A 20,173-nucleotide genomic window follows, 5' to 3' on the forward strand; every position below is an offset into this window, starting at 1 on the left:
GTGCTCCTATACTGCAGATGGAGTTTGTGCTGCGAGGGCCATGGCTGCCATGGAGCATGAAGGGGAGAGACAAAAGGAAAAAAAAAAAAAAGAAGAAGAAGTTCACCCATGCTGAAGTATAATCAGCAATCGTGCAATTATTAAAGTAACAGGGTCAGTCTGCAAGGCGGTAACAAAATCGCCCCAAGGCTGGACAAACGTAAATAAATTACCAATGACATCAAGGGATTTTTGAAAGGTAAGTCACGAACGAGTGAAAGTGAAGGGTGTGAGCTGAGCATGGTTAAAAGCCCACAATGCTTACAAGAGGTCAAAGCACTTGCGCTCTCGACCTAAAAAGTAATTGTGTGCTATAATGATGGACACAGCATGTTTCAACGTTTGCAGAAAACATTACATAAAGAATTAAAGGCAGTAAGGCAACTCAGAATAGTTATAAATAGTGCCTGGTATATACAGTGCGAGTGTGTGCCTTCCAAATGTGGGACCAGCAGGGACGGGTAAGAAACAGGACGGTAGGATGCTGAGCCCTAACATCAATATGGTAAAGGTAGATTAGGCAGCAGCATGGAAATGTCATTGAAAATTAGTTCTAGCAGCTTCTTTTTGACAGGCGGGGATGGTGTGCAGGGAAGGAGGAAGAGAGTTCCAGAGTCTAATTCTACTGCCAAAGAAAGAATGGGACATAATTTTTCAGGTTTGAAGCCTGATGGTTCGAGTAGTAGCGAGTTAGAGCTGTGCATGAAACGCTGATTAAAGTATTTCAGCTCTTCTGCTGTCAGTGGGTCGTCGTGTGCATTTCCTTGTGGGTGATACATGCTCCCTTGAACTGAGATCTATTCAAGCACTGAGGTAATGTGGCGGAATGTCTCGCTTCCATACGCTAATCAGGCAGCTGCCGTGAGCACTACTCAGAGAGGCAAGGTAGGCTCTGGATAAACCTGTGAGGTAAGAGATGCAGGAGTCAAGGCTACATAAAGTCTTGAACAAGGGACTCCAGACCCCCCTAAGAGACAATCTGTCGGTTAACCCAGAGTGATGGGGGTTGGAAGCCAGAGATCCTGGCCAGGGTACTGATATGGGAACGGAGTTTGAGCTTCTTTTCTAAGACGACTTTCACCAATTTGCCATTGTGGACAATGGTGGGTTGCCAGTTTAGGAACTTAAATTGGATAATCCAAGATTACACTGGTAGGTTAAACTGCTTAGGTAAAATGAAAAGAAAATAAGTTTGTGAGGGCAGAGTTTCAAGTAGTATGTGGATATCCAGCTTTGAACTGTCTATTGTTTTAATCGAAAGGGAGATGCTGGGAGAGGAGAATACACCGAGGTGCAGTGCACTGATAAAAAAAAAAAAAGGATAGATGAAATCTTAAGGATGATTCTAAAGGGTAGTTAAGGGTCACTCATGCTTTGTAATGTAGCACCTCGTTCATTTTCATGTTTGACTAGGATACTATTTTTTTTTATACTACAGGGAGGATAAGAGACTTCCTCAGACCACAAATACTGAGGAGGACAGTATATTTTATGTAGGTTACAACCTCTGGGATTCAAACAGGGATTTTATTGTATTTCAACGTGCAGGGATCTGTATACCACTTTCCTACATATGACAACGCCTACATTGGTTTTGGGTTGCCGAATACGACAGACACCAATGCCCAACAGGCTTAGTAAATGGGTAGTTGCCACTGCGAAAAGGGAGCAGGGCCACTGCCAAAAGCAACAAAGTGAAAAATTTAGAGATTGGAATGACTGCAGATAAGGGTTTGGAAAATCAAGCAGCTAGAGCGTCAAAAGGTGTTTGTGTAGTGTCATCGCCAATCCTTCGCATCATTCAAATGTAAGGCAGTGGTTGTAGGTGGCTGTATGAAGCAATAGACTGCTGCTATCCGTCTGTAAATTAGGGACTCAAAGATAAGACATTAACCAGGTGATACAAAGAGCAAAATGATGGGGTCGGGCTAGTGTGTGCCTGAAGGAAACAAACATTGGCAAAGCCAGTAGGTCTCGGCAATCGGAGAGCCATAGGCATTGGCAATGCGTTGTTACTGCAAATGGCACATTAGCACAGCCATGCGCCCTCTGTGCCAGGTGAGGCCTGCCCTCCTCGCAGCATCACCAGTGGAGCCTGTAATGTGCCCTTCTCCTCCTGGTCCTTCGGTCTAAAATATACGGTAAGCCTGGATGACACTGGTGGATTCAAAAAGACAGAAATCAGGTGTTTGTGATCAAAATGAAATCCAAATATTCAATCAATCAATCAATCCCAAAAAAGATTTATAGAGCGCGCTACTCACCCGTGAGGGTCTCAAGGCGTTGGAGGGGGGGGGGGGGGGGGGGGGGGATTAAAAAAGGAGGGGATGGGGGCAGGGAGGGTCACTGTTCGAACAGCCATGTCTTGAGGCTCTTTCTGAAGAGCAGGAGGTCTTTGGTTTTGTGAAGATTGGTGGGGAGAGAGTTCCAGGTTTTGGGGGCGAGGTAGGAGTAGGACCTGCCTCCTGTGGTGGTGCGGGGGACTGTGGCTAGGTCAGCTGATCGGAGGTTGCGTGTGGAAGTTCACTCTTTCGTTGAGGTAGGTTGGGCTGGTGTTGTGGAGGGGTTTGTGAGCGTGGATGAGGATCTTGAATGTGACTCTCTTGTCTATGGGGAGCCAGTGAAGGGATTTGAGGTGTGGTGAGATGTTCGTGGCGGGGGAGGCCAAGGACAAGGCGTGCGGCTGTGTTCTGGATTCTCTGTAGTTTGAGTGTGGTGCCGACGTAGAGGGCGTTACCGTAGTCTAGTCTGCTGCTGATGAGTGCATGGGTGGCTGTCTTTCTGGTCTCTGGGGGAATCCATTTGAAGGATTTTTGTTTTTAAGTGCGGAGTGTGTGGAAGCAGGAGGAGGCTAGGATGATGCTGAGGTTGCAAGTGTGGTTTGCGGGGCCTAGGGCGGTGGGCCACCAGGAGTCGTCCCGTGTGGTTTTGTTGGGGCCGAAGATGATGATCTCGTTTTGTTGGAGTTAAGCTTGAGGTGGTTAGTAGTCATCCTGTTGGCCGTGTCGAGGAGAGGAGCGTATAGGTTGGTTTTGGCAGTGGTGGGGTTGCGGGTGAGGGAGAGGATGAGTTGGGTGTCATCTGAGTAGGAAAGGACAGTGATTCCGTGTGCTCGGAGGATGTTGGCTAGGGGGAATCATGTAGATGTTGAAGAGTGTGGGGCTGAGGGAGGACCCTTGGGGGACTCCGCAGATGCTCTTGGAAGTGGTGGAGTGGAAAGGTGTGAGGCAGACTCTCTGGGTCCAGTCGGTGAGGAAGGAGGGGAGCCAGTCTAAGGCTTTGTGGCGAATTCCTATGTTGTGGAGGCGTGTGCGGAGGGTGTTGTGGCAGAAGGTGTCAAAGGCTGCGGAGAGGTCTAGGAGGATGAGTGCAACGGTCTCGCCTTTGTCAACTTTGGTCCTGATGTCGTCAGTGCATGCGATGAGGGCAGTTTCCGTGCTGTGGTTCTTGCGGAACCCGGATTGTGAGGGGTCAAGAGTGTTGTTTGCTTCGAGGAAGTGAGATAGGCGGGCGTTGACTAGTTTCTCTGCAACCTTGGCGGGGAAAGGGAGGAGGGAGATGGGGCGATAGTTTGAGAGGATCTCCGGGTCAGCTTTGTTTTTTTTTTAGGAGAGCGGTGATGTCCGCATGCTTCTAGGAGTCTGGGTAGGTGGCGGAGTCGAAAGAGGAATTGATTATGTCGCGGAGTATGGGGGCGATGGTTGGGCTGGCTTTGTTGTATATGCGATGTGGACAGGGGTCGGAGGGGGATCCGGACTGGATGGAGTTCATGGTTTTTTTCGGTTTCTTCGTGTGTGGTGGGGGTCCAGGTGGTGAGTATGGTGGGGGGGGTCATGAGTGGGGGTTGGGTGAGTGAGGGGTGTGTGCGGTGGGTGTGTGTGGTATATTGTATTAAATGTATGACACAAAAGTATATAAACAAAATAATCTGTCCACTGACAACATGTCACAAAAATAACAATAAAATTGTTATGCGACTTTGGGATGGGCAAGGAAGAAAACTGGGATGAGGAGGAGAAAGAGGGAGGAAACAAGCGAGGAGCAGATAGTCACAGAAAAGGAATGAGGCTAGCTCAGATAAAAACATGCCTATAAAATAAAACAAGCCCTCTCACCTGCGAACAGTAAAGTATCTCCAAAAGAGTCAAATTCTGAATAAGTAACATATGTTGGGGGTGGAATGTTTGGACAGGCAGCCCTCCCACAGGACCCCAACCCGTCTGACATATAGGAATAGCGGGACGGGCTTGTGTGGGAGGCACACCCTCTGTCTATATGGTCCCCCCTCTCCCAGACAGGAATGCTCCCACCCTGCTAGGTATGCGTACTGCTGCACCAAATAAGGAAGCGAAAGCAACCCGATCGGATGGGGCTTACTATCTCAGGAGGGGAGGACTGGAGGTGGAACTCCTCAGTGTAGTCACCTGTCCCAAACTTGGGTGTAAGAGCAAGGGGTAACGTACCAAACCCTCAAATACCACCACATACCAAACAGGGCGCACTCTTCCCATGAACAGTTGAGGGCTTGAAGTTAAAGCACCCACAAATTATAACTAACCGGCACCACAAATCCCATTAATTGACGATGCTGTGCTGTATTAACACTTCCATGACGCAACCATTTGCAAGGATAAGCTTGTGCCAAATGCCACTGCACTACTCACATAAACCTCAACATTTAAAGTGAAGCGAAAGCTGTAGACTAATGCAGAGCTGGAGCTGACAACTTGGCAGGTCACATGGCCTCATGCAATGTCCCTAGGTTATAAGCTGAAAATTAAGCACTAAATCTACACAGCAATCCTGGTGTACCGAGCCACGGGTGTATCATATGTCCCTGTGGCACAGTATAGTCCCCGGCCCTTTAGGGGGACCCCCAGTCAGCCCAAAGTCAATGAAGAGCTGTAATTTGAGAGACTGAAGGGCCCCTCGTCACATTCAGCGGGGAGTGGAGAAGGAAAAAGGCCTCATAATTTTGCATTACGGCACTACCAAGCACTGGAGTGGAAGCACACACAAGTATTAACAGTGTGCCCAAGGCACTGGTAATGTACTCACTGTAGAGATGTGTAACTGTGTTCTATGGTATACACCCAGTCAAGAAAATTACCAGCAGGGTCTTTTCTTGCTACTAAAATGCCCGATGCTTAGCACCCCAAAGTGAACTTTAAAATAAGTAGGGTTTGGATACCAATCCATCAGCGGCAAAAGGCTAAAATTATGTGAACATCTGGCAAAGGAATCAACCCTAGTCTTCATGTGAAGTACTGAGATCACTGGGCTTTCACGCCTTACTGCTGAACGACCTCATCTACAACATATACAGATAGAGAGTGGGCAGTACAAGGCAGGAGCAGGTGCCCAATAATCCATTGGCATCCCAGACACAGAACGTTGTGCCAGGCAGCATGTAAATCTAAAGAAGGTCCAGGCAACACTTCAACTGCTTCAAAGCAGTAACATGCAGCTCGTGTCAGTATAAGCATCAGTCAGGGACATAACAGGGAACACAAGAAAGAGTTGTAAAACACCCCCACAAAGGGCAAAAAAAAAAACTGTACTTTTCGTTTTAGCCAACACCCTATGGCTGACACTGAACCGAGGCCTTTGCACCCCAAGTGTCCCCATGGTTCGGGGGCGTGGCCACGGAGCTGAGCATGGCGCACGCTTAACCGCTCGGCTCCGGAGGGGCCGACTTCAAACGTATGCCTAGACGCGCTGGGGCGGGCAGTGTCGCGCTCAAAGTGGAGCGGAACGACTGCTGAAGACGTGGGGAGACGGTGGCGGCGCGGCTTGGCCCCCGGGGTGAGCGCCTGGGTTCCCGGGGCCGATCGGGGCTGCGGAGCGGCTGCGGCCTAGCTGACGGGCGGGGCCGCCCCGCGCTGAATTGAGGTGCCGCTGGCTCGGAGCGAAGGAGGAGGTGAGCGGCGATTGCGGGTGGGGCCACTGGCGAGGGGCCGTTGCCCCGGGGGTGGCCCCCTGCGGATTCGTGTGGCCCGGCGGGGATCGTGCCCGGGGGCCTGCTGGCGGGCTGCGGCCGCGGTCCTGGGACGTGCGGCGTGCCGCGCCGGGCGCGGAGGCTGTGAGCGGGCCCGCCCCGAGGTGTGAGGGGCAGATCGGAGTGCCGAGTGGGGACGCCGGACGGAGTGAAATTGGCCTCCCACCCGGGAGACGGGGCCTGGTGCTTCCCGGCTGCGGGGGCACGGACGGTGAGGAGACAAAGGGACAAGAGGCGCCCCGAGGAGGACTGATAGGGAGCCCGCTTCTCCTGTGCCCCCTGGGGGCCGTACGACTGCCGTTGCCCGGGTGCCCCCTGTATGGTGGCGGGGGGGCCCCCTGTGCCTAGGACGGTTCAAGTTGGACGCTGATCGCCCGTCGCGGGGTGTGGCGGCGAGGGTCCGCCCCGTGCTGATTGCTGTTATCATCCGAAATTTGAGACTGCGCACCATTGTTGCCCGGGGTTGGGGTCCCTCCTGGCTGCTGGAGACGGCGCGGCCTTGGGGGCCTGCCGCGGCTGCCCCTCCCGCGCAGGGCGGCGCGGTCTTGGGGGAGGCGCCACCCCCGACCCGATCCAAACCACCTTGTTACCGACTGCGCCGCTGGTGGGGACGCTCGGCGGAGGCGAGCTACACGGCGACATCGAGGATCCTGGGCGCACCTGCTTACTGTGGCCCAACGAGCTGGAGATGACTGGCTTGGTGGCTGAGACTCCTCCTAGAGCGACCAGAACCTGAGATCTTGACGGCAACAGATTGGGTGAACGAGCAGGCCAACAGCAGGCAGCATAATTACCTGCGCAGCTCGCCGGCCTCGCTGAGACGCCCTCCTCTGCATATCCAATGCCCTCCAAGGGCAGACACAAGAACAAAGCCATGGAACCCATGACACTGATACCAATGGCGGACAACGAGCTGACCACACAGAGCCAGTCACAAACCAAGGTTCAGGACACCCTGGACAAGATACTGGGTGCCATTGAGGACACCAAATCCACTCTACAGCGTGACATTAATCAGGTGGCGATAGAGGTTGGGCTATTGAGAGCCGACCACCACAAATTGGCCGACAGAGTAAAGGAGGCAGAAGCAACACTAGAGGAAGTTGTTCCAAAACAAGCAGAAGTATCAGCGGAGGTGACCTCTCTGGCAGACAGAGTGGCGAAGCTCGAACGGCGAGCTGAGGACGCAGAGGGCAGAACCAGGAGAAACAATATTCGCGTGGTGGGTCTCCCTGAGGGGGTCGAGGGGACTAACATGGTGGAGTTTCTGGAGAAATGGCTAAGTACGGTTGTGGCACCAGGATGCCTGACCCCCTTTTATTCATTGGAACGTGCACACCGGGTGCCGGCTAGACCGCTTGCCCCTGGCAGACCGCCCCGGGCTGTAATTGCTAAACTCCTGCACTATAGTGACAGAGACATCCTCCTGCAGAAAGCCAGGGAATTGGGTCCGTTTAAAGTGGCCAATGGCGAAGCAACACTGTTCCCTGACTTCACCTTGGAGGTCCAAAACAAGCGTGCCTCCTTCCTGGCCGTTAAAAGAACCTTACGAGAAGAAGGGATACAGTACTCATTGCTCTATCCAGCAAGACTACGAGTGATTGTGGAGGGGAAAACCACTTTCCTCCAGACTCCGGAGGAGGCATGGGAGTGGCTTGAGAGCTCGGGGTCGGGCCCGGCGCGGCCTGCGCCGGGGGGCCGCGGTGGGGGGGGGTCCCGGCGGGCCCTGAGAGGGAGAAGGCCAGGGGGCGGCCGACGGCTAGCACCCACGCAGGCACAAAGGGAGACTGGAAAGAGAGAAGCCCTAAAAGCGGCAGCCAAGATGGGAGTGGAATCGTCTCCGCCGGCGGTCTCTGAAGAGGAATCAGAAGACATAGTGGTGTCCTCGCCCGAGGGCTCTGGGGGATCGACTAGTGCGCCGGAGGTAACCCCACAAACGGCTGATGAACTGATCTAAACAGAACCCGCACCGGCGCTGAAAGGCGAGTCAAGATAAGAAGTACGGTGGCCCCTCCGGACCTGGCCGCCCCCCCGGACCTGTTTCTCGCCTGTCAACCCTGACCGGCGAGTATTGACTTGATGTGTTTGTGTGATCTGCAGTGTTGTAGGACTTACTGGGCAGCCTACAGTTTTGGAGGCGCCCTGGGGAAGGGGAGTTGGGTTTTTTTGTTATTAGTTATACCGGCTATATGTGCAATGTGGGCTGATCATAATGAAGGTGCAAGCTTCTGGGGGGCTTGGTCGGGGCCGGGGGCGCGTAGACTCCATGTACAACGGGTTCTAAGAATACGATGGGGGGCTACAACACTATGACCTGGAACGTTAGGGGGATGGGCACTCCGAGTAAGCGACATAGAATTCTTTCCTTTTTAAAAAGAAGAGGGGGTGCATATAGCTATGCTACAGGAGACTCACCTCGCGCCCGGAGAGGGGGAGAAATTACGGAGGAGATGGAGGGGTCAGGTATTTGCCACAGAATATTCAGCTTACGCAAGAGGAACCCTAATTTGGATTAGAGCGGGAGTTCCATTTGTGCTAGATTCCTCCAACATAGACAGGGAGGGAAGATTTGTCATTCTAGAAGGGAAACTACAGGGGCTCCAGTTGACCCTGAGTTGTATATACGCCCCCAACCAGGAAAAAGCATTATTCATGACGGGCCTGTCTGGGCATCTCACTCGTCAATGCACGGGGGAAGTACTAATAGGAGGAGACTTTAACGCAGTGCTTGATATCGACCTAGATAGGTCTAACCCCCCACTGCAGGGAGCAACATCAATTAAAGCAGCAAAAAAACTAGCAGAGTGGCTGGACGCCTGGGGACTGGTGGATGCTTGGCGGCTACAACACCCTGTTGCCAGGGATTATTCATTTTACTCGGGCCTCCACCAGGTACATACTAGAATCGACAGAATAGTTTGCACAGCAGGGCTGGCCCGAAATATGACCCACGCGGAGTACCTTGCCCGCACAATATCTGATCATAATCCTCTATTGATGACATTGAATGTATCTCGGGACAGACCTCCTATACCGGCATGGAGAATGCTTCCGTCGGCCTTGGAGGACAAGCGTACAGGGAGGGGGTACAAAGCTACTTAGAGGAACACATAGAGGATAACCGGGGATCCACTTCCTCCAGAGGCATAGAGTGGGAGACACTCAAGGTGGGGACGCGGGGTCATTGTCTGGGACAGTCAGTGGGGATAAAACGTACACTTGAGAGAGAATTAAACGCACTGGAGAAGGTCATCCACGAGGGGGAGTTGAGACAGGGCCCCACAAGACAAGCGGATGAAGAGTACGAGAGTGCGCGTAGGGAGCACTCCCGAATAGAAGAGCGTCTTAGATGCCACAGTGTGCAAAGATACTTGGTATCCATGCAATCAGAGGAGGGGAGATCGGGTAGACTTTTGGCATGGCTAGTGCGCCCGAATGGTGATAGTGGTCCTATTGCAAGTGTATTGGACAGGGGTGGGACACGCAGAATTAGTCCAGAATCCATTAACGACGCATTCAAAGATTATTATACGTACTTGTATAGGAAGCCCACAGACTTGGAGGTGGGGATCCTTGATGGTTTCCTAACTCGGATGTCTCTGCCGGCTTTGAGCCCGGAGGACGGGGCCGGCCTGGGGGGTCCAGTGACTGCAGAAGAGATAAACGAAGCAATCACGCAGCTGGCTCCTGGGAAGACCCCGGGCACAGATGGTCTTCCGATGGATTTTTATAAAAAGTATAAATCCTTATTAACTCCCAGACTGAAGGAAATGTATATGGAGGCGGTAAAGAATGGGGTGCTCCCTTCCACGCTCCGTGAAGCATTGGTTGTGCCGCTCCCAAAAACAAACATTAGTGATCCATCGGTAACAGAATTTAGACCACTATCAATGCTAAATAGCGACTTTAAGATCTTGAGTAAGATACTAGCTAATCGGTTACTGCCCCTTATGCCGACCCTGGTGCACCCTGACCAGAATGGTTTTATTCCTGGTCGCAGCACCTCCTTGAATCTTAGGCGGATTTTCTCTATAATGCATATGCCTGATGAGGCGAAGCCACCAGCCGGGACCTTGCTAGCTGTGGACTTTGAAAAGGCCTTCGACTCGATCAGATGGGATTACTTGAGGGCGACAATGTTAAAAATGGGCCTGGGTGGTGGCTGGGTTGCCTGGGTGGACCTGTTATATTCGTCCCCATTGGCATGGGTCAAGACGGGTAGGACGGTCTCAGCTGCTTACCCAGTGCATCGGGGAACTAGACAGGGATGCCCCCTGTCCCCATTGTTGTTCGCGTTGGCGATGGAACCCTTAGCGGCGTGGGTGCGAGGTGAAGGAGTGGGCAGAGGGATTCGGTGGGGACCAGGGAATCACATTATCTCGCTATATGCAGACGACATTTTGATATACCTTAGAGACGGGGCGAGTGGACTCCCCTGGGCCCTGAACGTACTTGAGGAATTTGGTTTAGTATCAGGATTAAGACTTAACCGTAATAAAACATATGTGTTCCCCCTGACGTCTGGATATGGTCGCCCCATAGCGTGCCCGGTGGACCTGAAATGGGCTCCGCGTACATTTAGATACTTGGGGATCCAGATCTACCATGGTATGGCTGACCTAAGAGAGGGTAACCTAGGTGGAGTGCTTCGTTCGCTGAGATCATCAGTAACATTCTGGCGCTCTTTAAAATTGTCAGTGATGGCTAGAGTGGCGCTATCCAAAATGATCATGCTCCCCCGACTGCTCTATTACTTTGCCAATTTACCGCTGCTAATACCCCGGGCATGGTTCCGTGATCTGAACACATTGCTTAGAGAACTAATTTGGGATAGTGGGCGAAGACGTACCACTCTCGTGACCATCTGCAGGCCTCCCCAAGCGGGAGGCCTGGGGGCACCTGACTTTGAGGCATATTACCTTGCATCCCAATTGCAGTGGATAGCCGGGTGGCTTACGGGTCGGGGCCAATTGGATTTATATACGGCCCAGGGAATGATTGATACGGTGTGGATTGCGGCAAACATGGCAAACAGGAAGATAACTCTCCCTGGGAACAACATAATGATAAAAGTGGCAATAGGATGTTGGAAAAGATGCACGAAAAGAGTAGGAGTTGGTCACCCGTATTCTTCAGCTCTGCCGCTGGCAGTACTTGCTATAGAACCCAGGGGGAGGGGGCCGGGAAGTATGGGACTCAGTCATTGGCTAGCAGCGGGAATAGAAGTAGTGGGAGGACTTTTCAAAGAGGGAGTCCTGAGGGGATTTGTTGACTTGATGGAAGAGGGTGTTCCCGGTGGACAGTTTCTACTGTACGGGAGACTGGTACATACCCTTAGGGCTCACTGGGACACGGCAAATGCGGAACCTGACACACACGGGGTCTTGCACTCACTGATGACATTAGGTGAGGAAACACGTCTCATCACCAAGATATATCGGTCCCAGGTTGAGGCAGCTTTAGACCCCCTACGTTCACTGAGAGGAGGCTGGGAGGGCACGGTTGGTCGAGAACTCACAGACTCAGAGTGGAAAAAGATACTGGCTTACCCCCGGATGGTGTCCCGTAATACACGCTTAAGGTACCTTCAATATAATTACCTGCATAGAACATACCTCACACCCCACAGGCTGTTCCGTATATACGGTGGATCTCCAGCGACCTGCCCGAGGTGCGGGGGGGTGGGGCGAATTTCGACCACATGGTTTGGACTTGCCCGGTGATCCAGACTGGCTGGAAGGAAATGTTGACTACCTTAACTGAATTGCTTGAGGTTGAGTTAAGACCCAGCCCCGAGATGTGCTTACTGGGCCTTGGACCAACGGCACTCCGTGGAAAAGTGAAGGGGCGCTTTTTGGACCTCACCCTGGCACTATATAAGAGACTAATCTCGAGGGGCTGGAAAGCTGCGGGTTGTCCTTTACTGACTGTCTGGGAGAATGATACATTAACGTGGGCTAGAGCTGAATTACAGGTCCTAAAAGCAGAAGAAGCCAGGAGTATCCGCCGGGTTCCCATAGCTCTGGGGTGGGAGAACTTAGTGACGAATTGGGAGAGTATAACTAGGAGATTGGTGAACCCAGCAAGAGAAACCAGCGACTCCCAACCCACGCCGAGGTCGGAGCCAGGCGATTGTAGCACATAGATAGGCGCCCAGAACAAACCCGACCTCCACGTGGCTTTCATTAAGTGTAGAGGCCTGAAGACAGCTGGGCCGTGGATCCCCACCTCGCCATCGAACATGATAGGCAGTGTGCGTGCCCCTCCGCCTACACGGCGCGTCCCTGCGCCCTGGGTCGATATCACCCCCTGCTTAAAATTAAAATAAAAAGTGGATCTGACATAGCACCTTCAGTTCAACAACTATAAAAATCATTTGCACATAGCCGCATGGTTGGCCCTGTGTGGCCTGTTCTTTTTTATTCCCGCCTCTTCCTCCTTCCTCCCACACCCAATTGGGTGGCACCTAACCCTCTATATCATTATTCCAAGTTACAAGGAAGAAGGGGTTTAAACCGGTTGCTTGACTATTGCTTATGCAGAACAAAGAGCTGTAACAAAGAAAAGTGATTGAATAAGTAAAAGAGTAACTGGTTGAATAAAGAGAAATAAAACGACTGTTAATAAAGATTGAGCAATAAGCGAAAAAGTACAAAATAAGAAGCAGATATAAAAGTGCATGTGAAATGAATAAATATGTAACGTTGTAATAGCAAAATGTTAATAAAAATATATTCTAAAAAAAAGTGTCCCCATGGTTCGTGGGGAGGTGCAGAGGGCTGCCACAGATAGGGCCAGTGTCAAGACAAATGTTCCCTTTCAGTCCTACTCAAAAGCAAATTACCATAAATACATCATGCAGCGAGCCCTGCGTCAACAGAAAGTGCTCCCATATGCATGAGGAAGGGAGGAAGGAGGGAGGAGGGAGGAGGTCCTGAAACAATGGATGAAAATTGCCACTATGTAGGTTTAAAGGTAGTTGGGCGGTGCTCTCGAGGGAGGCATGACGTATAAATGTCCTTGACAAATAGGGAGAGCAGAAAATGGAGCTATGATGGTGCCAGCAAGTGGGAAGCCTATGGGCGGGCTGTAAGCCAACAAAGTAGATATAGCATGCCTAAGTTCAAGACAGCGCATGTGTGCATTCTAGAGCCAAGACCTAAAAAACTACTGCATCTCACTAACAAGCAAGTCCTCCACTGGTGGAGACATATTGAAAAAGACTGTATGTCATTCATATGCCATCACAAAATAGACCTTTGATGAGTGCGGGATAAGGTAAAACCATATTTTAGATTAGTGCTTCCACGTACTGTCCATCCCTAGGGCAATATGGCTGCATCAGTTCCTCGAGGGTTCAGAAAACCTGGTCACTACAGTCTGCAAGGTAGGCCAGCCTGAACGAGTCTTTGGAGGAACTATCAAAGACCTACAATGTTCCTCGAGCTGAAATTGTGTTATATCACCAAAAAAAATGGCACAGCCTACTAACCCGAAAACTACCACCTCACCTTAGCCAGCCTTTAAATTAAATAAAAAATTACATACAGTTTAAAAACACTACAACTTTTAGGCAGCCCATTGCCATCCTGATTAGTTCTGTATAATAATGCGAGGCTGGGTTGTTCAAGAATTGATGCCAAGAGAAACACCAGCACCCAGCTACCACATGTTACAGCAGACAAGATATATTTTGCCAATCAGTCATCAGCACTTTATTCATTTCAGGGCTCCGTTGGGGGCAGAGTGGATCTTGAGTGCACCCTGTGCTGCTAAGGATATTTGTCTCTGCGTTCTTCCGTTTCTACAGCCCTGTACAGTACCTTCCTACATGATCTTGCAGCACACTACAGTGGGCTTTCTGCAGCCCAGATGGTATGAGAGAACAGGGGGGTTTAAGTGGGGATGGCAGGTAAATCAAATTAGTCCGTGACTGTGGTTGCACCCTAGAAGGAGGAATAGTTTTAGGCCCTACGACCTGCATAAGGGGGGGGGGGCTGGCCCTATACTTAATATTCAGGCAGAAATAGGACATTTCCTTTTGGTCAGATATTGAGTGGTCCCTCTACTAGAGAGGAGCTGCATTTACCATGACCCTTCAGGGGTTTCACCGATGGTGGTGGCTGAAAGGTCCAGAAACACTTTAATGGGCAGTGCTTTTATTAACAGTTTCCGAGAATGCAGGGTCTCAGCACTAAACACCTTTATCCACAGGTTCCCCAAGCAATACCTTTTATAGTAAAAGTTAAAATCTTAGGCTCTCCAGTGCACAAACCAATCCTGCTGCCTTATCCTACCTTCAACAGGATTGGTCCCTGTCCGCTGCATCAAGCGCCCTTTGCAACCTGAAAGAATTGGCTCTAGAGCTAAGGATGCACTATTTAACAAGCTTGTTTCTGAGCAGATGATAGTACTCACAGTCAATCAGGGTACAGCATTCTTGTTTCTGAAAACATATTGTTGAAACAGGGTTGGGGACTCCCCACACAGACCTTATTTCGGGCTCTGCATTATAAGGACCAGCCACTGCAATGAGCTGAGAGAACCAAAAAGCCTTGGCAAAAGTTTCTGTGCCAGCCTGAGATAAGAAGGGAGTAGCACCAAACCCCACACCTTCAGACACATCTGTCCTTAGATAATCAAAACCCCAGCTTAGCAGCTATCGCACTACTGAACTGTCACATTTGCCTGTGTTTGCAAGCACAAGAAAGCCACAGTGTAGTATTAAAGAAAGTAACAGATATGGCATTAACCCTTAGTCTACTCCCGGCCTATCTCAGCAGACCCCCCTGAAAGCCGCGTTTGAAGCCCCAACTTGATGGCTCCCATCGTCAAACTGGGGCAGTACTCACGTTCTCGTGCTGCATGTGCTTGAGAAGCTTCAGCTCACGGTAGGCACGCTTCGCAAACAGCTCGGACTGGAAGGGCCGGTACAGCTTCTTGATGGCCACCTTGGTGACTGTCTTCTTATCAATTGCCGAGCTGCAGACACAACAAGAAACATGGACCCAAACAGTTACTGGCGTTTTAACATGGTTTTATGTGACGCTACATGCAGTGCAAGTCGGGGGGTACACAAGCCTGTAGGCAAAGTGGAGGCATTTCGAAGCATTTCAGTGACTCTATCCTGTTGCTAAATCCATCCCCTGCAAGACGAGTCCATATCTGCACTAGGTCAGCTATTCCTGAGTACAGTCACACAACGTTCTCCACCCAAGAAGTAACTAGGGGCCAGATGTAGCAAAGGGTTTTTCCCATTCTGTGTCAATGGGAAAATGTGTTCGTACATATGGCCCTAGGTGAGAAGAAAATGGTTAGTGTATCTTGAAGGTGAGTTTGTCACACAAACTGTGCCATCTTACACCCACTTTAGAACTCCTTGGGACTCTGCAGAAGGCAACTGCAACTTGCAGTGCCATATTGTCCTTTACTCTGCCTGACAGTCTCATAGTACATGGACTTCTCGACATCTGGAAAGGAGATTTTCTTCTAACATACCATAAATCTATCTTTCTGAACAGTCATTTCTCACGCCATTTAGCCTTCAAGCTCTTTGGAACGGCAAGTGATGTTATTTTGCACCATAAAAAAAAAAAATGTATAAGCGAGAAAAGTCAAAAGCTTCTAAGTATTAGCCACCGTTGGTTGTAACGTCGGCCATTTATCGTGTTTGTGTTATTCTGGAAGCAGTAACATACATAGAGTGCACAACTGGTGCGGAAGAGAAGAAACATGCAAGCGGTGACAAAGGAAGGAAGCATGGATGAAACAATCTGCATTCTGCAAGAGGGAGATTCCAGGTGGAATCAAGACTAGACCGCCTGGAATTCGGTAGCCCTAATCGAGACTCAGCAATTGTACTTTTTTTTTAATTAATTAAACACTGCATATACAACCCCGGCGCTAATTCCACATTAGTATAAATATTATGAAATGTAAACGTCACAAGCGACGCCAGGAAACACGCCCGCTGGTGCTGGGCGAGGCTGAGGAGGTGCCGGAGGTTGTGAAATGTCCCAGCCTTCAGCCACAATCGCTACATTACCCCAGCCTCTCAGGGTCACGGGAGTTTTTGCTAAGCAAGAGTGAAACTTCGGGTGCCTTCTTACTCGTGCACAGCCAACGAAACGGCCAAAGGGCGAGGAAGAGGGCTACCCAGGGTCATAAAGAGGGCGCAACTGAAAGGAAAGGGGCCGCACGGGGAGTGCTTCGACTTGAAGGTGCTGCTGGTAAACCAGGAAGCGAGGTGAGGGGCTGCTGGGCGAGCGCACTCCATAGAGACCCGGTGCTGTCTCGCTGCACGAGGGCACAGCAGCAGAACTGAAAGGTGGGGCCAATCCGTGAGATACACCTTGGAGGGACGGGGGCAGCATGTGTCTGTAGGAAGGAGATACATGGAAGGCGAAGGAGAGCTGTATGGAAGATAAGGCATACACGTATGTGTGTGTTGGGGGGGGGCATGTGAGACACACGAGATCTGAAAATAAAGAATGGGTCGGTGTAAATAGTCATGTGGGAAGGAGAGGTAGGTTGAGGCAGTCAAGAAAGTGCAGTTACTGTTACCTGCCAGTGGATTTGCCAGAAGGGCTGGTCGTATTTATATAGCGCTTAGAACACCTGACGAGGCGTTATGAAACTGTGAGGCGTGCTAGGTGTTATGCAGAGATGCTATGACACATATATGGAGTTAGAGGGATAAGGAGAGATGCACGGAAATGTGAAAGTGGGGATGTACGTGAATTAAAGGGACAGGTATGGGAAGAGAGGTGAGCGCAGAGGCATGGGCCAGTATGGGGCAGTGCGTGAGTTGTGCAGGAGGGGGGAGGCGATAAGGGGAGAGGTTAGGCTGGGCATTCCCTGCCCGGGCGCACTGCGCCCCGCTGCCAGCCCTCCCTGCACCAGGAGCCCGGGTTCTCACCAGACGGTGCCGTAGGCGCCGGAGCCCACGGTCAGCAGGTCCCGGTAGCGCTCCCGCACCTCCCACATGGTCTTGTTGATCTCTTGCCGGTAGAAGCCTTTCTTGGGAGACGACATGGTGGCAGGAGTGAGACGGGCGACGAGGGAGAGTACGGAGTGCTGTCACCGAGAGGCAAGCGCCACCTCTGCAGGGAGGGAACTCTCAGCGCTGCGGCCCCTCAGCGAAGCGCGCGAGGCGTCTGTCTCATGCCCCGGGGTCTCTCCCCTGCCTCACGGCGTCTCTCCCTCCACCTGCCCAGCACCGGGATGTCCCTGTGAGACCCAGAAACGGCTCCTTTCCTGAAAGAAAAGTGATCCTCGTTTTCTCAGAGTCACGTGGCCAATCGGTGCTCTAATCCCTCCTCTTTTTTTCTGTTCTCTATTTTTTTTCCAACCGCTCGGGGCAGGAGCCTCGGCAGCAGCTTCCAGGAAACCGAGTCGTAGAAGAGAGGTGCGTGCTTCCTCCTGCTCTTAGGAGTCATTTGTCTTGATAACCTGCTCTCTCCTTGTTTTAAACATTTCTCAGTATCGGAAAGCCAAAATAGTTTAGCTTCTGTCACTTAGAGACCGACTCCTCTAGAACTGTGTATGTAACCTGTGGGTTAATTTGTGACCTGGTTTCTCCTCACCTTCCAAACCAAGTAGAGGACGTTTTCATAATAATAGTAGCAGTTGCGATTAGTATAACTACATTGCGGAATGCCAGGATGCACTCGTGAGGCGTTTGACGCCAGGGACCTTGTCAATGCTCACTGAACACAGTGAAGAGGTGTCAAAATCAGGTCCAGGTGGGCCGGATATATGCTACGCTCTCAGGACATCCGCATAAATAAATGCACATATACCGCAGGCACCAGCCCTAAAAATAAGTGTGGAAATTCTAGTATAGGAAGCTGGCTCTGTATATACTATATCAAAATGAGATATAGTGTGCACAGAGTCCAGGGGTTCCACGAGAGGCTTGACAGAGGAAATAATAGAAAATACTAATGCTCTATTTGTGGTAGTGTGGTAGAGCAGTTAAGCTTATCAGAGGGTAGTGTTAAGCATTTGTTGTACACACACAAGCAATAGAAGAAACACACACTCAATGACTTAACTCCAGACCAATAGGATTTTATATAGAAAAAAATAATTTTGTTACTTTATTACTAGAACCACAAGACTCAGTTCAGAATAAATACTGTTGCAGGTGAGTACATAGCATTGACATAAAAGTAACTTTGTTTTACTTTAGTGAAGTAAACAGTTTTAAAGAAAACAGAGAATATCTATTTTAAAAGTGAACACTGCACTTTCAGAACAGTTCCAGGGGGAAGAAAATAAAGTACAGTTTTAGAGGTAAGTACACAACTTACAGTTCCAGTCTCCAGGTTATAGGAAGTCTGCCGTTGGGGGTTCAAGTCAAGCCCAAACTCCCACTACCAGCAACACAGGGCCGGCTGGGTGCAGAGGTCAAAGTTGAGCAATTTTGAACGTGGGCTCCTATAGAGACAGGGAGCACTCAGAACGCGGTCTGCCAGGAGGTTAGTACCGGCGGCTCGGAGGGCAGACCAGGGGGGATTAGAGGAGCACTGGAAGGGGCCCCAGGTAGGCACCAGTCCCACACCTTCAGCGAGGCTGGGGTGGCCGGGTGCAAACAGTGCGTCAGGTTTACAAAACTCTATGAAGGGACCTCAGGGGTCACTCAGGCGAGGTCCAGGGAGGGGAATGTTTCTCGGGCACATCACGGTCAGACAGGGAAGAGGGCCGCCTGTTGATCGTTCCTGCACCGAGTGTCGATTTCTCCAAGGCCTGGGGCTGAAGGTGCAGTGGGTTCTTTGGCATCAGTTATCTTCGTCCAGGGCAGTTGCGGTCAGGGGGGTTCCTCGGGATTCCCTCCACAGGCGTCGTCGTGGAGGGGTGGAGAGGTCAACCCAGGGTGGGCACTTGGGCACCACTCTTGAGTCCTCTCGTTGGTTGGGCCACCTGGACTCGAGCCGTGGGCGTCGGGAGCAGGGTGGGTAGGACTCACACTTCTGGAGTGAGGTGGGAGTCTTTTAGAAGAGGTTTCTTCTTCTTTTCTTCTTCTCTGGACAGGGCCACTGTCCACGGGAGGTCTTGATCCTCTGTGATGCATGCAGTCCTCTGGAGGTTTTTCAGAGGTCGCTGGACCTGCAGGATGCATCACCTTTCTTCTGCAGGTTTTATGAAGCAGGAGAGAGGCTGGTAGGGCTGGGGCCAAGTCAGTTGTTGTCTCTTTTCCTTCTCTGCTGGAGTTTCAGCTAAGTTCTTCTTCTTCTTAAGAGGTTGTCAGGAATCTAAATAGCTTAGTTCAGGGAGCCCTTAAATACTAAATTTAGGGGCGTTTTTAGGGGTTAGCAGGCAGTAGCCAATAGCTACTGTCCCTGAGGGTGACTACACACTTTTTGTACTTGTTTCTTTTGGGGAGGGGAGCACATTCCTGTCCCTATTGGTCCCTGTCCTCCAAACCAAGATGGAGGATTCTGCAAGGAGGGGGTCACTTCAGCTCTGGACGCCTTAGGGGGGGGTCCTGGCTGAGGTGGTGACTCCTCCTTGTTATTCCTTATTATCCCTCTGGACTTGCTACCAAAAGTGGGGCTTAGTCCGGGTGCTGGGCATCTCGACTAGCTTGAGTGCCCTGGGGCATTGTAACACCAAGCCTGAGCCTTTGAGGCTCACCACTAGGTGTTACAGTGTTACAGTTCCTGCAGGGGGGAGGTGTGAAGCACCTCCACCCAGCGCAGGCTTTGTTTCTGGCCCCAGAGAGCACAAAGGCTCTCACCCCATGGGGTCAGAAACGCGTCTCTTAGTGGCGGGCTGGCACAGACCAGTCAGTCCTGGACTGAAGGATTGGGTAAAATACAGGGGGCATCTCTAAGATGCCCTCTGTGTGCATTGTTTTTAATAAATCCAACACTGGCATCAGTGTGGGTTTATTATTCTGAGAAGTTTGATACCAAACTTCCTAGTATTCAGTGTAGCCATTATGGAACTGTGGAGTTCATTTTGACAAACTCCCAGGCCTTTTACTTAATATGGCCCCTTACAATGTCTAAGAATGGAGTTAGACACTGTAGGGGCATACTGCTTATGCCTGTGGTATAGTGCACCCTGCCTTAGGTCTTTAAGGTCTGCTAGAGCGGTGACTTACCTATGCCATAGGCAGTGTTTTGTGTG

General features: G+C 50.9%; 1 protein-coding gene across 1 annotated transcript in view; it reads right to left on the minus strand.

Annotated features, from left to right (window-relative positions):
• The window catches only part of MAPK12 (mitogen-activated protein kinase 12), a 363,201-nt gene extending 345,724 nt beyond the window's left edge, over positions 1-17,477 (minus strand). Inside the window, exons 1-2 of the mRNA XM_069229664.1 lie at positions 16,956-17,477; positions 14,890-15,019 (exon numbers count right to left, since the gene is read on the minus strand). Coding sequence (XP_069085765.1) covers positions 14,890-15,019; positions 16,956-17,071 — 246 coding nt within the window. The 5' untranslated portion in view covers positions 17,072-17,477. The remainder of the gene's footprint in view (positions 1-14,889; positions 15,020-16,955) is intronic.
• Positions 17,478-20,173: the final 2,696 nt, after the last annotated feature.

The sequence above is a fragment of the Pleurodeles waltl genome, chromosome 4_1 (genome assembly GCF_031143425.1).
Source record: "Pleurodeles waltl isolate 20211129_DDA chromosome 4_1, aPleWal1.hap1.20221129, whole genome shotgun sequence".
NCBI classification, from domain to species: domain Eukaryota; kingdom Metazoa; phylum Chordata; class Amphibia; order Caudata; family Salamandridae; genus Pleurodeles; species Pleurodeles waltl.